Source organism: Thermobia domestica, chromosome 1 (genome assembly GCF_964235325.1).
Source record: "Thermobia domestica chromosome 1, izTheDome1.hap1.1, whole genome shotgun sequence".
In the NCBI taxonomy this organism is placed as follows: Eukaryota; Metazoa; Arthropoda; class Insecta; order Zygentoma; family Lepismatidae; genus Thermobia; species Thermobia domestica.
In genome coordinates this window covers 340752953-340769393 of record NC_137454.1, presented here as the reverse complement: position 1 = coordinate 340769393, position 16441 = coordinate 340752953, and the positions used below count along the sequence as shown (strand labels likewise).

The following is a 16441-nucleotide window of genomic DNA, read 5'->3' as shown; positions in this document are numbered from 1 at the left end:
AAATGCAATACAAATCATCATTATGAACATAACAGTAAAAAAAAGTAACAATCTTTAATCTCTCAGTATTTATGTAACATCTGCTTACATATAACTCCTTCATACCACACATGATTTATATTGTATTAAGTGTAGGATTTAATAAAATAAGTACAGCAGACTCTGTATCTTTCCTTCTGAGAATATCCATTAACTTCGGAATAGAAAAGGGAGATTAAGAAATAAAGAAATTATTTTCTTTACAATAACTTGCAGTTCGTAAACTTAACAAAAAATAACAGGTGGAAAATTGTATTTCAAGTCACTGTTCAATCATTCCTTCAGTTTCTTCAATCTGCTTCATCCATTTTATTGTAACCAATACCAACAAATGCCATTAAATGTACAAATCAAAGAAAAGAATCATTTGTACAAGAATAATCAATTATTTTTTTTATTGGATACGCGTTTCATGATTAACTATTGTAAAAAGTGAGAAAAATAACATGATAAAACATTTTGCATCTGAAATTCGTGATTCTAATGCTTACATAGGTCTTAACACATTCACTTATATCACTAAAATTCTTGCACATAAGACATCACACCATTCTATACATTCACACACAAAGAAATTATCACCATCCACTGGTTTACACTCCAACAACGTTCAAAACCTGAAACAAAATATGATATGAGTAAATAATTGCACTAGGCCCTAGACACTATATATTCGCAAAACTTACAGATTAATACCAAGTGAATTTCATTTCACAGTGTGAAGCTAAGGTAGACTTCCAAACTATGTGGATTCAATACTGAAACCAGAAGTAGTAGGTCTACAATTTCCAGTTACAACAAAGGAATATAGTCGGAAATACAACATCCATACAGTCTTGAATCCACATCTAAAAATTGCTTCTCGCTATCTATTATCGTTTTTAACTATAACGACCAAATAGTTTCTCTTTAGATTATCATCCCACGATTATGCACCGCGCTAAAAGAGACAGAGGTGATGACAACGAATGAAATGGTACAATAAAGACAGTGAGAGGAAACGGAAGAAATCCGAGAACACACACACACACGGTTTGTCCAACATAAAGTTCCCTTGGCAAGAGTTGGGATCGAACCTGGGATCTCACACACCAGACGTGAGCGCTCTATCTCTGAGTCTGTGGTCCTCTATGGCAATCAGTGTCGAAACTGGAAATCGTAGGTTTTCACCATCACCGGTTTGAATACAGGAACAAAAATTTAAATGAAACATATTCTTGAGAAGTTGAGTCGCATCAAAACATTATTTCTTGTCATTTCTTACCGCATTTTGGTCTGAGCTCCTTCATGGCTAAGCGGTTAGCGTACGTGCTTCTGGGAGATCCGGGTTAGATTCCCGGCTGGAGCTCATGTCGTTCGGATTCCACGTTAATCAGTAGGTCCACGTCTCATATAGCCTCGCTGCTGAACGGGACGTTAAACTTAAAATCAACTCAACATAATGCTTTTTGGTCTATATTAATATTGGTTATTAATAATTGGATATTAATATTGAAACCGCAAATTGTCACTTCCGATTACAATAGGTAAAAGTCGGAGAGGGTATCTACTTTTGAGGTAGTCAATCAATATAGAACAAGTTTTCTCCCTATCTATTAATGCTTTTCCATTATGACGATCAGTACTGAAACCGAAAATCGTAAATTTAAATCACTTCCAGTTATAACAGAGGCATAAAAGTAGTAATGAAACTTATTCTTGGGAAGCTGAACGCATATGCACAAACCGCTTCCCGTTATGACTTTGCTCTATGGAGTTCAATATTGAAACCAGAAGTTCTAGTGTATTTCTACCACTTCCGGTTCTAGTAGGGAGATAAGGGTAGAGAGACACAATCTATTCTTGGGACGCTAAATCGATTGCAGAAAACCGTTTCGCGCTATTTCCGATTTTCCTCTATGATGATCAAGGTTAAAAGCAGACATGCCGTACCCCTAGAATAAGACTGTCGCAACGCAATATAGATATATATCAATTTTTATTGTATAATAATTATAATTCTTTTGTATTTAAGAGAAGTTTTCTACAGAACAATAATACTACACACATCTTGAAATAACGTTACAAATCCCCAAAAAAGAGGAAGGATAATCGAATCTGAATAATCATTTTTTGGGTTTAAGGGATGGGGGAAGGAGGGGGACTTATGAGTGAAACTGAATTTTAAAGTTACGATAGTCTTATTCTGGGGGTACAATATATTTCTACCACTACAGGTTTGCATAGAGTGTTAACTGAAGAGGGGGAACCTATTATTTGGGCGGTGAATCGATTCCAAAAAGCACTACTTGCTCTCTCTTATCGTATTTGCTGAGACTGAAGGATAGATATAGCCGTCCTATAACACTTCGATACTTGTGTATAGTTTGAAAGTCTAAAAAAAAAGGTAATCCTAAACAGTAATTGAATTAAATAACTTTTTAAAAAATAAATAAAAACGGTAAAACTTCTCAACAGACACTGATAGGACGTGAATATTTGTCTGTAGATACGAGACTATATTTCAATTATTCACTGTTCATGTGGTAAATGTGTGTAGTATACAGAAATACATTAGTTACACAACTAAATACAGGCTAATATCGAAATTTTGCACTCCGTGTGAATTATTGGGGGAATTAGAGGGAAATTAACCTCTGTATACAAACAAAATCGCTGAAAAAGGAGTTTATATGAAAGGAACTGTATAATATAATAAGTTATACCTCTATATAAAAGCCCCTTAATTCCCTTACTGACTACAAAAAGAAACCCAAGAAGAACATGGAACATTATTATTAAATACTGAAAATGTAGACAGTGTTAACCAATCATGACCGTTCATGAATTTCCTGGAAAGTCTGCAATAGTTATCTGTCGTGTAATCCTACGACACTGCCTTCTGATCTAAATTTACGTGTAAGTGCTGGGTAGTTCAAAGGATCAATTGAAGATTTATTTTCAGAAATAATTTTCTGTGTAAAAATGCAAGAGCTGAGAAATTTCCTGTCCCCTCTGAAGAGATTACTCAAACGTTACGAGTACAAAGAGATTAACTACATCCGTAAAAGGAAGGGTTCTGTTCTATAATAATAATATGTACACTTTCGCTTGCACAAAAAAGTTCGTATTATGGAGGTGACCGCTATTCATAGATGTCTATTACGAGAGTTTTCACTGTATAACTCTTTTCATTCCACATAGTCTCTGTGCTGAAAAGGGTAGTTAAATGCCAATCTGAGCAACAGGTTCACGTTTGATGCAGTTTAAATGATTTTTTTTTAAAGTATAAACATTCACAATCTTTATAAAATGAAAATCATATTTCGGTGCATCAAAACCTCTTGATTGTTGTCAATACATTGAATCATTAGATAACCAAGTCTGCAGTGAAGAATTCAACCATGAATACATGTGTTAGCTTGAGATTATCCTTCCTAGAGAGATGTTGTTTTCTGTTTTTTTTTTTTTTTTTCCGAGTGTTCCACGTGGGCGGGGAATTGTGGAAAACTCGAATTCAAAATTGCAATGGATTTTTGCGTTTCATAGTCCTTATATGTCGAATACGTTATTTTTGGATGGATGTTTGTCCTGATGTCTGAACAACCGCCAAGAAGTCATACTGTTCAACGTATCCGAACCAAATTTTAAAATTAAAAAGTTTTATACGATTCACCAGTGGGATTTTCGAATTTCTTTCCTATCCCAAAAGTAAGGGCCATTCACTGGAGGGTGAGTGAAAACAACTGTATTTCTGTAAACAGCTCCAACGATACAGTTTACTTTTCAAAAATCAATATTTCAGTAACCTTACAATATAGCATAAGTCATTTCTCCTGAAAAATATACATGGGGTACTATTACATTTTTTCAGGAGATTTTTTCAAAACAGACTAAGAATTTCATTCATATAATAAATAAAAATTCAGTAGTAACTGCAGCATGTCATGACTTAATTTAAATAGAAGTGAAAAGTTAAATGCAGTGGCCTGTACCTTTTATAGTTTCTATTCATTCATCTTACTACACAGCAAGTACTTCTTGAGAGTTTAAATATTTCAAGTTGGAAATTTATTTTTTTCGATGTATTACGATGTAAAAAGTTAGCTGAGTAATTTGCAGTTGAAAATCGTTAAGTGAATATTTGCCCAAGATGTCAGTTCAGTGCTTGCTATTTGTTGAACTTACGCAGAAGTAAACATCCATAAATTAGGAAGTATAGGAAATGTTACTATCGAAGTCTAAAACTTCTATCACTTTTATTCTCCAGGATGGAGAACACACATCATTTCTTTTATATAGCAACACATTTTTCTTTCGGTGTGTCACGGAAATCACGGAACAAGTGAGGAGTGCTTCGAAACCGAATGCATATTTTGTGTCTTTTACATGTTTTAAGGCATGAGCATTATTTTTTAGTAGACTGTATTTCATCGTATCAAGTAGTAATTGCATTAGTTATTTCTTTTTTTTCAACGATATGCTGCTGATTTCAAATTTATGATTTTGGGCAACCAAAATTTCCTGCTTGCAAGCGAGTATTGAGATATTGTTGGAGTATCTCTCACGAAGCTAAATCTGGAATGCCACAACAAGCGTATCTAGCTTCTATCTGCTCGACCACCGGACTTTCATCTTAGCACATATATAATTCAGAAAATTTTGATTTTTGGAAGAACTATCCTTTGTCCCAAACACAAGAAGGAAACATGAGTTAAGAAACAGTTCAAGAAGTAATCCGGACTACACGAACAAACAAACAGTGGGTTTTGCGAAATACTGTACAAAAACAATATCCTTTGACGTAACGAACAGACAATCATTTATATATATATCTGAGTCTTATTATTTGCTCTTTTATATCTGAGTCTTATTTATCCATAAACATTCACAAGTATTATCTTTTAATTTCCATGTTTATTGTCATTTTTTCCAAATCTCACTTTATAACAGGCACGCACAATTTTCTGCATCATGTTGGGAATTCAATGGTCCAGATTGAGTTCTACTTTGTGATATCAAGTACAGATTTTGCGATATGACGTCAATGACGTAAACCTTGTGTTATCGAATCATCTATCCCTGAGTAAATATTTTCCAGACTCAGCAGCAAAAGTGCTTGACACGTATTTTACGTTCAGTAATGGTCTATAAGTTTTGTGAAGATTCACACATAATTAGAGATAAATGAAAAGTGTATGAACCGTACCACTACAAAGCGTATATATTTAATATGTTAAAACAAAATAACAATGCAGAAATAAATAAAGACAACCCTTGTGGACTAAATTGATGGAATTACCATCAGTGTGCATTGGAGGTGAAACAGTGCTAAAATATTTTCATAAAAGTAATAATCTATAATATTAAGAAGCAGCAATACACTGGAGAGGACTAGTGCATCAAAATAGCTAATTTTTGACAAGGAGGTAGAGACACACATTTAACATCTATATGGTGTGATCAACTAAAGCCCGTTTGTATACAACACATGCGAAATACTAATGTATTTAACAATCCTTTATATACTTCAAACATCTGTCTCTCATAGTATGATCAATCTACGAATGTCGTTCATATAACATTCGGAAGGCTAGCGTTCGGACCACTGACGGAAGGTGGCCTTCACTCCGTCATCTGAGTGAAACATATGACCTTTCTAGGTCTTTTTTAGAGGACTAAAGATGTGGAAGTTACAGGGGCTATAAGAAGATTGACGCAGTGTTTTCCAATTGAATCTTCGAAACAAAGTTCTGAACGTTACTTGCAACATGGGAACGGGCATTATCGTGCAATACAACTACTCTAGAAGTCAGAAAAAAAAGATCTTTTGCTGTTAATGAATGTGCGAAGACAGATCCAAGTCTCATAGAAGTGTACAGCATCAATGTTTTCTCCTGGCTTTTTGATGTCACGCATGATTGGTCCATGCCAATCAAACACAAAGGAAACCATGATTTTCTCTAAAGACACCGTGGCTTCAATTCCTTGGGATGTGGGGATGAACGGTGTTTTCAGTGTATTCTGGAAGATTTTGATATTCTTTTCAAAACGGTGGTAAAAAAATTCGTCCAAGGCAACAATACATAACAAGTCAACCCTCCCTCAACTGGTAACACAACGAACCTTTAACATCCTGGTGGGGATCCATTGCATGCACACTTTGTAATATTCAAGATGTTTCACAATCTTCTGGACAGTACCATAACTTGTTTAATTGATGCTCTATGGATCAAATGCTTACGCGTCTATTCGTACAAATAGTTTCAGTAACATCCTTTGAACAATTCTCCTCAGTGACAAGAATATGGACTTGGAAAGGACGGGAATAATCATTTGTTGCTGCATGTCTTTCGGGAAATATTCTTGTTTAGATGGGTAGTGGATTCGAAACGTAATCTTTCAACAACAAAACATCCAAACGAACGAGTTTCTGTTGACTAAGGCATAATTGATATACACACACACATTATTTTCTTCAAACTATGGAAATTTTCAGTATATTCTTATAGGATTTTAACATAATTTCTTGTCATCTCTTCTTCTTTGAAAACAATGTACAATAATGGATAAACTACGTTGTCAACTGATAAATAGAATGGAATAGAATAAATTAAAATTTATTCTATTCCATTCTATTTATCAGTTGACAAACCAGTTTGAAATATATCAGGCTACAAACCTGTGACGCATTATACTGTACACAGGGGCGGATCCAGAGGGAGGGCGATCTCACCGATTCCTGCGTTCTTGACCTATGACAAAAACAATTTTATACTCACCGATCGCCCCTCCAGAAGAGGAAACTTCCTTATTTTATATATAAATAAAACACATTCCAGAGTTTGGAGCTCTTAAGTAGCTCTAAGTAGCAGTATTACAACCCCCCCCCCCTCCCGCCAGAAGTCCGTCCTGGATCTGCCCCTGACTGTACATTTCAATTGTGGCAATTTGGATTACCTTTATTTATTTAACATTCTAGATTGCAATACTACCTATCTTCTGATGGAGCACGTGTGACTGTTCTTTGCTTTTATCGAAAGTTGCATTCAGATGTGCAGCTAAGGTTTTCAATTTCTTCTTATTTTTCGTATTTAGTAACATCGTGACCACTCCCTGTCTTTTACTGAGTATCTTTGCATTAATGTATTTCACAGATATCCTTGTATCCAGCACATGCAAATAGAATGTGATATTGATCATTTTCTTTCCCGCACATGACATTTTCGCACCCCTTCTTCGTCTTCGTGACTTTCCATTTTCCGTCCTTAGGTTAAAAATTACTATTATTATCCTGTTTTTCTTAATAAATTTAAGTATGTTTCCTTTCCTAATTCTTTTACTGTTTCACCAATTCTGTACATTGTATTTTTAGTTTTTGACTCTTGGACTAGTGCCCAGTTCAATCTGTTTGATGATGTGTTTTAAGTTCTTGGTTTTATCTTTTAGCCTATCTACTCCGTTTCGTTTGCCTCTTGTAGCCAGGTACTGCTGTTGCGGTCTTTCATCTGCGTGCTTCAGCATAGCTTTTGCAACTCTATGTTATTTTCTGATTTTACCCAGTATTTCAAAAGCTGTTGTTTAACTGTCGTGCTGGTCTGCAGTCTGCCGGTCTAATATTATCCCACTATTCACGGCTGCTTATGCTGCTCCCGAAAGTCTTTTACAGAATTTATTATGTGGTTTATTTATTTGTGTTTCCAAGCTGTGCCCATATTTGATACCTATGTTAGTATACGCTGGACCATAACGTCAAATATGCATATCATTAAAGACACAGCCAACAGCCTTCCTTTACAGCAAGCCCTGAGTGCTAAGAACATTCTCCGTTCTACTTCCGCTTTAGCCAGTGTTTGATGTTTAACTGATAAATATATTCAACCCAACATACCACAGGTGTCGTTTTGGTTGCTCTCAGAATACAATAATTAATACTATTTCAAGTTATAAGGGGGACACAAATGAGAGACATACTGTTATTTCTTCATTGAAATTGAAGTGTTTAAAGCAGTAAAAATTTCCCCAAGGAAAAGAATTCTTTCTCCGGGCTCTTGCACTTCTAGTTACAACAGAAGCATACAAATTCACCTATTAAATATACTGAATTTTTATGCACCAGTTGTAATTAGAAATGAAAGAGTTTGGATATTTATTTTCACTGGGAAATTTTGGATTGCTTTAAACACTTCGATTTTAATGAAGAAATAACAGTACGTCTCACCTTTATTTCTCCATTATAACACGAAATAATAATAATTATTATTGCTGTATTCTAAGTCCAACTAAAATGACACTTATATTATGAAAGGCTGCGTAAATTACGTTTGCTGGCAATCAATGTAATGGCAGGTTGAAAACCAATTAAGATAGCCAACATTGAATTTAGCACAGGACGCACCAGTACTGAATATTATAAAGGATTGTTTTTAATTGTAGAATCAACTACAGGGAAACAAAGGTAGTTCTTGAATTTTAAAAAATGTAGACAATAAAGAAAGAAAAAAAAAAATACACGAAAATTTGCCTTCCCTCTCCCTTAAAAAGCTGGCTTCCGCTTGCGTCAAATGGTTAAGCCTTTTCTAGTGCAGTTCTCTTCATAGTATTACTTGCTCTGAAGTTATACGTATTGCATGCAATTAATCAGTATACCAACTGAGATCGTTACTTACATTCACACTTATTTCACAATAAATACTGAGCTTCATCCCATCTTGGGCATCATTCCTAATGACTGTAAGCATAAAGTGGCTGCTTTCGCTTTGGCTAACTTCTTACTTGGGCTAGGAACTGCTGGTTTGTATTCTGTACCGTTTACTATCACCTAAAAGAGACAAGAACATTATATATAGAACTTCAGTATTCATTTCGCGACCAAAAAAATCAAAAGTCAATTGTCCCTTCTTCAATTTGCCAATTTTCTTGACTCAGAAACTTTTTTTTTAATATAGCAAATTCCTGCGTTCTTGACCTATGACAAAAACAATTTTATACTCGATTACGAGATCTCACAAACTACAAAGTTCCATTTGATGGTTTATCACAAATTGCAAAATGTTAACAAGTACAGTTGTAAATATCAACTAGGCTGTTAATACTCTTTATGTTAAGTAAAAAAAGAAAGAAAAAAAAGAAAAAAAAGAAAAATTAACTACTGCCACAAGAAAATTTAACTACTGCCTGGTTTTAAATCAAGCAGTCATGCATACAGAAAAAAAAAGGAAAAAAAAAAAAAAGGAAAGGTAAATTTTAATAACGAAAGCAGTATAACATTTTTCATTACGGTGGAACTAAGAATCGTAACTTACACCTATTGAAACGAGATTCTCTTTCGAATAAACAACCAGAAAAATGTCAATGACACGCAGTGATTAAGGGTGCCTTCCATTTCAACTCAGGCAAAAAAATATAAAATTGTACCATCACCATCTCAGATATTGTTGAAACTTTTTTTATAGCAACTAGACATGTTTTTAAGAGACCCATATTTTTTTGTTTTGTCGAAAAAAATTTTCCCGCCAAGTAATGGGCCATCAAAGACGGGGAGTATAATTTATGAATTGTAGAAGACATGGAAAATGGTCAATTTCGGAGCCTCACCATTCGGCTATGGAGACAGGTAGAGTTATAATTCTTGTTGTGGTATGTACATAGGGATATAAATAAACTATATTTTATTATAGTTTGGTTTGCGCATGCATATCTTTTTGTACATAAATTAACAAATGAACGTCAATTTATCTGAAAAGTCGAAGTTTGCGAATTTTTTTCGAGCACTTCCGGTTCGAATTTTAAAATTCTGTTTTCACGGTTGGTAAGACCTAGTTACCCGCTTTCCGAAAAAAATTTTGTATCGCTTCTGTTGTCAACCGTTTTGTCGCAAAAAATTCCGGAAATTGTAAAATTTTCAAAAATCGCCATTTTTGGGCGCCATTTTCTCGAAAACACCATTTTTTAAAATTCTGAAATTTTGTCAGATGGTTCAACTTTACCTGAATAATAAACACACCAAATATCATTCTCGACCAATGCTTCATGGATTAACTGCAGCCTTTTAAAGTTAGCGAAGTTTCGCTAATTTTGATGTCACAGTTAGCAACACTGGGAACAATGAAAGTGCAATGATTTGATGATGTTTGTGGTTCATATTCATTAAATGAAGAATAAAAGGTTTTGATGGCTGGTTTTTTATTATTTTGAACAAAGAGGCTCTCTGAAATAGTAAAATGAGCCTCCCCCTACTCCTCCGTTTTCTTAAACTGAAGTAATCTGAGGTGGAAATTACGATTACGAAACACACAAATTTCAAGTTCACTTACTTAAAATGGTCTTCGGAAACAAAATTTCACTGATTTTTTTTACATGGACCAATCATTTGCTTGGTTGTTGTCTTCTTTGCTAATAGCATAAAACCGTGCAGATGCTCCAATAGATGTTGGTTCACTCATAACTCATCCAGGAGTGGATCTAGGGGGACGATTGCCGCCTCCGCCCAGAAAAAGAAACTTTCTTATTTATATATAAATAAAACCCATCCCAGAGTTTGGAGCTCTTAAAAGTAGCTCTAAGTAGCAGTATTACAATCCCCCCCCCAGAAGTCCGTCCTGGATCCGCCCCTGCGTAGCACATTGTCGATAGTCACAAAACACTTATGCTTTTACTTCTCTTATGCTCTTCTGGAAACCTGTACCCTGCTGAAGGTTCATGTGGAAGCATAAACAGCACTTCAACTTCACGTAATTCATAATATTTCTGCTACGCACCACTGGTTGTCATACATATATGTATAACAAAAGTTCCTTTTTGCAGATTTCTTAAATCTACACTTTGAATTGCAAAAGTTCGATTTTGGGGGAAGTGTGAAGTTAGTTCATGGTAACCCGTTACTGCCATAAAAACTTCGCAATTTTCCGAAAGCCAAAGATAACTTCGTTGAATACCAGTTACCGGTCGCATACTTTCCCTTTTTTCTTCCGGAAGTCGTCGAATTCAGTTCCAGGTAACAAAACGAGAGTAATACCCGGAGTTTGTACTTGCACTATACTCACGAATTCTTCTGCGGTTTTAGTGGGGACGCGGTGGCTCAGTGGTAGAGCGTTCACTTCCAGTGCTTGGGGTCCCTGGTTCAATTCCAGCTCGTGCCGTGTGGGCTTTGTGGTGGACAAACACCGTGCTCGTGGGTTTTCTTGGGATTATCCCGTTTCCTCCCTCTTTCTTCATTCCACCATTTCATTCATTTCTCATAATCACCGTCTCCTTTAGCCTAACCGGCATAACCGTGGGACGTAAAACTCAAAGATTTCATTTCTTTTCTTGAAGAAGACAGCTGTCATTTTCTACGGATCATACTACTAAAGGAAATAGGTCAATCATGACAGCTTCAACACAGGTTGCACCTTTGATTTGTAGCAACGCAGTAGCAGCTAACTTAAAATTTGCACAATACACACACACACACACACACTTCCCTCTCAGGTTGCGGACTGGCACAATTTAGTCGAATACTATAAAATTCCGAGTGACCCTTTTTATGCTGGAATTGTTCTGTTTAAAAATTCAGTAAATTTCTTTGGAACGCGTAAGAAAACGTTTCGATTTTTTTTTTTTTTTTAACTTTTTGTCATTTTTCGATCACTGTAATGACATCGCACTTAATTGAGACTTTGTCTGGAGCATTCCAAATCATACTGAGGTAATAGTTTAGGCCTTTTATAGATCATCAGAATTCATTGGATGGCCATTTCAAGTAAACTTAAAATTTGTGTGTTTCGTAATCGTAATTTCCGCCTCAGATTACTTCAATTGAAGAAAACGGAGAAGTAGGGGGAGGCTCATTTTACTATTTCAGAGAGCCTCTTTGTTCAAAATAATAAAAAACCAGCCAAGAAAACCTTTTATTCTTCATTTAATGAATATGAACCACAAACATCATCAAATCATTGCACTTTCATTGTTCCCAGTGTTGCTAACTGTGACATCAAAATTAGCGAAACTTCGCTAACTTTAAAAGGCTGCAGTTAATCCATGAAGCATTGGTCGAGAATGGTATTTAGTGTGTTTATTATTCAGGTAAAGTCGAACCATCTGACAAAATTTCAGAATTTTAAAAAATGGTGTTTTCGAGAAAATGGCGCCCAAAAATGGCGATTTTTGAAAATTTTACAACTTCTCGAATTTTTTGCGACAAAACGGTTGACAACAGAAGCGATACAAAATTTGTTTCGGAAAGCGAGTAACTAGGTCTTACCAACCGTGAAAACAGAATTTTAAAATTCGAACCGGAAGTGCTCGAAAAAAATTCGCAAACTTCGACTTTTCAGATAAATTGACGTTCATTTGTTAATTTATGTACAAAAAGATATGCATGCGCAAACCAAGCTATAATAAAATATAGTTTATTTATATCCCTATGTACATACCACAACAAGAATTATAACTCTACCTGTCTCCATAGCCGAATGGTGAGGCTCCGAAATTGACCATTTTCCATGTCTTCTACAATTCATAAATTGTACTTCCCGTCTTTGATGGCCCATTACTTGGCGGGAAATTTTTTTTCGACAAAACAAAAAAATATTGGTCTCTTAAAAACATGTCTAGTTGCTATAAAAAAAGTTTCAACAATATCTGAGATGGTGATGGTACATGCTCTGCCTGAATTGAAATGGAAGGCACCTAAGGAATTTATTAGCCATTTACTGCGCTATTTCGGTAAATACAATAAAAAGGTTAACTTCAGATTTATTTTAGTGCGGTACACTCCAAGAAATATTCGTTTAAAAACAAACTATAGATTCAATAACGAATAAAATTATGGATTAGAATTTAATAAAATTTAAGAAATAACTTACTTGTTGTGTTACAAAATTGCGATGAAAATGATTCTCCATCAATCTTTCGGATTCAATTCCTTCATTGGAACATCAAAGAGGATATGCGCTTGGAATCTGTTATTTTCTCATAATCTTGAAGAACAAAATATTTGACAACTATTAGACGAATAAGGAGTATTGTAAAGATGAAATGTCATTGCTTACGCGATCGCAATGTGAAACTATAAAAGTGATTTATATTTTTATAACATAAACAATGGCTTTTCATCTTTATACTCTTCTGTTTCTTCTAACAGCAATAAAATATTTTATTTTTTGCATTATCTCCTTTCATATCCTAATGAAGGAATCCAACTTCAGTTTGAGATAATGAGCGAGAATAATTGTGATTACAATTTTAGAATATAACAAATACCAAATGTATTTTTCATTTACCAAATGTATTTCATACATACTATTTAAATCAGAACTTGATGTTTGATTAGATCCTTGCCCAGATTAATCATGGTTATGTCATAAACTGTGCATCCCAAAGGATTATGACGGTTAATGTACGTAAGGAGATACGAATATATATGGTTAAAAACGAAACATAAACATCTGGGGCAAGGACATTATTATATACCAGCATGAAACTCAGTTTTCTTTCTTTGCCAATTTGTCATGGAATTCAACTTCACAAGTCCTGCATGGCTACAGTGGTCAAAGAAATTTTTAGTCAACCTATTTGCAGGACAATGGCTAGTTCATTACGTAATGCTAACTGAAGAGAATATTTTCTTGTCTCATTTATCCAAAACACTTCAGGCAATCTCTACAATGTTTAGATCAAATGACTATCCGGCCAACGCGAATAATTAATTCAATTTTCATGCTGATCAAACCATTCTGTCACTAATGTTATTGTATACTGGTGTGTTATCATTCTTGTACACGGATTCACCTTCAGAGTACAAATTCAAATCAGTAAGTACATAATCCTTCAGAAGTGCCCTAGAGATATTTGACACTAGGTGTCCCTCCAGAACCACCAATGAACCTACAGAATGAAAGCCCAATCAACAGACTTCTATACTTCAACGTGGCATTAAACTGTCGTAAGCACACTAAGCATGTTTAAGGCTTTTTTGTTTGTCCATTCGGTCAGAGTAGGAAGAAAATAAAGACAGATTAACACACATTGTCCTCAATACCACGATTTAATATGCTCGAACATGACTCAAAATAGTTGAGGTGATTTTAGTTTAGCGTCCCGTCCAGCAGCGAGGCTATATGAGACATGGACCTACTGATTAACGTGGAATCCGAACCACATGAGCTCCCGCCGGGAATCGAACCCGGGTCTCCCACGCCAAAGGCGTGTACGCTAACCGCTTAGCCACGAAGGAGCTCTGACTCAAAATAGTGTATGTGGCAATGCATTCAAAAGGTTTGGTTATAGCAGCAAGACGAATACTGGCCAGTGGAACTTCCTACCGACACTTTTGTCGAAAAAATCTTACTTAAGGTGTATATTAAAATCTCCGACATATTTAGTTACATATTTCTGATATAAGCGTGTTAGTACCAAGATGTTCTTTTTTACCAGATTTTCCTAGCCGAAAATGGTCGGGTTTTCAGACATACTCACGAGACACACAAAAACAATGAGTTTTTTTTCTTCTTCTATGTTTCCATTATGTTTTATGAATCGCATTTTCCAACCTTATACATGGTTCCTACTGATCTGGAGAAATCTATTTCCCCGACTTCTTCTTGATCTTTGGCAGAAAATTCTCTGACTTTCATAACAGGTGTCGGATGACGTTGTCATATAAATAAGGAATAAATAACGGTGAATATTTATACACGAGAACATTTATTCCATAGAGACAAATAATAATCAATTGCTCATACGAACATTCTACTTACTACCCATAAAAATTTGAGCAACGTTCCATACTGTGATCATTAATGGTTGGCTAAGCTGAAACTGGTGTACAATTAATGTCAGAAAAAATAGATTTTCTAAAATTTCCCTGACTTTCCCTGATTTCAAGTCTTTTTCCCTGAGTTTCACTGATCCTGCACCATTTCCCTAACCAGTATGAACCCTGATATAGCTCTACTATTTACCTCTCCTTACTTATCTTCATGAGACAGCTAGATAAGAAAAAAGTTGTAAGCGGTAACAATGGCAACAAGATAAGTGAGGAGTGTTATTTGCAGTATATTTCATCATTGAATTCTTGTATTACTTACGTAAGTGCATGTATTCTAAAAATTAATCGATCAAACATAACAATAAAAACTACCTACCTTAAACAGGAAGTTCTTCTTATGATCTGGTCCATTTTCATATATCAAATCGAAGAAAGGTGGACCCCACTTTTTCTTCGTGCATAATTCCACCAGAGCTGAGACTGGATGTTTTCCTGTAACAATATGGTATTATATATATATATATATATATATATATATATATATATATATATATATATATATATATATATATATATATATATATATACATGTCCAAAAAGTTAAGGAATTTGCTTTCTCCCGAAACACCCTGGCACAAAATGATTTTGTGGATGACAGGCAATATTACATTATGCTTCACAAAAATGGCGTAAATTGTAGCCACGTGACAAGACCAGCTTATTACTTAAGTGTTACGCGTTTCATTGGGTAGGTACGCATTAAAGGCACAGGAAAACCGAGTTCCTGAAAGAAGGCATCTGGACACACTACGCGTGCCTGGATAATCGGAAGACTAAAAATGAGGTGAGGTCAACAAGGTGTGGATGCGGAGTAGAATGTGGCTCGTAGTTAATTTCGCGACTGTGGACAAAATGCTAGAACGAAAACATTCGAAGGCAATATGGTGTAGGTCGTTCAGATACCACAACCCAAAGTGAGGATCGCTACCTGGCAATAAATGTCTGATGACGTTCAACCAGCACTATGTCTGCATCAGCTCGATATCCTAAAACAACCACTGGAATACATGTCTTCTGGTAAACTGTGTATTGATGGTTACACGATGTGTCCTTTCATGCAAGGCAACCTGTTAGTGGCATGTCACTCACAACTTCGTCAAGAAAGCTTAACATGGTGTCTAACTTAACGTGAATGGACTCAGGAACAGTGCGTGGAGTATGCTTCACTGATAAGTTCCGGTTCAGTCTGGAGAATTCTTGACGTTTGTATATTTGTCGCGAACCAGGAGTCTGAGATGGAATCATGTTCACGCACAGACATTCCTGCATGTGCTCCCGCAGATACTGTGACACGTGCAACCTATCAGGACGTTATCCTGCAACAATATGTGCTACTCTTCCATGGTGCACGTGGCTCTAGGATTCGTCTAATGAACGATAATGTCCCTCCGTCCGATTGAACATGTCTGGGACGCCCTTGCATATCAGACTGCAACCCGAAAGTCACCACCCCGGACTCTGGATTACCTTCAAGAGTGCTTGAGCAAGAGTGGGATGTATTAGTACAGAAGCTGTTAGATGGCCTCATCATAGAATGGAAACACGCTGTGCTATCTTTATGGGGGATCGCACACCATACTGAACGTTTCTGATGATGTCAAACGGGACCGA

At 35.6% G+C, this 16441-nt stretch overlaps 1 protein-coding gene across 1 annotated transcript in view; it reads right to left on the bottom strand.

The window, feature by feature from the left end:
• Positions 1-417: 417 nt before the first annotated feature.
• LOC145663659 (uncharacterized) overlaps positions 418-16441 on the bottom strand; it is a 98577-nt gene continuing 82553 nt past the window's right edge. The window contains exons 14-16 of the mRNA XM_081729762.1: positions 15147-15262; positions 8688-8839; positions 418-656 (exon numbers count right to left, since the gene is read on the bottom strand). Of these exons, the coding sequence (XP_081585888.1) occupies positions 8720-8839; positions 15147-15262 (236 nt within the window). The 3' untranslated portion in view covers positions 418-656; positions 8688-8719. The remainder of the gene's footprint in view (positions 657-8687; positions 8840-15146; positions 15263-16441) is intronic.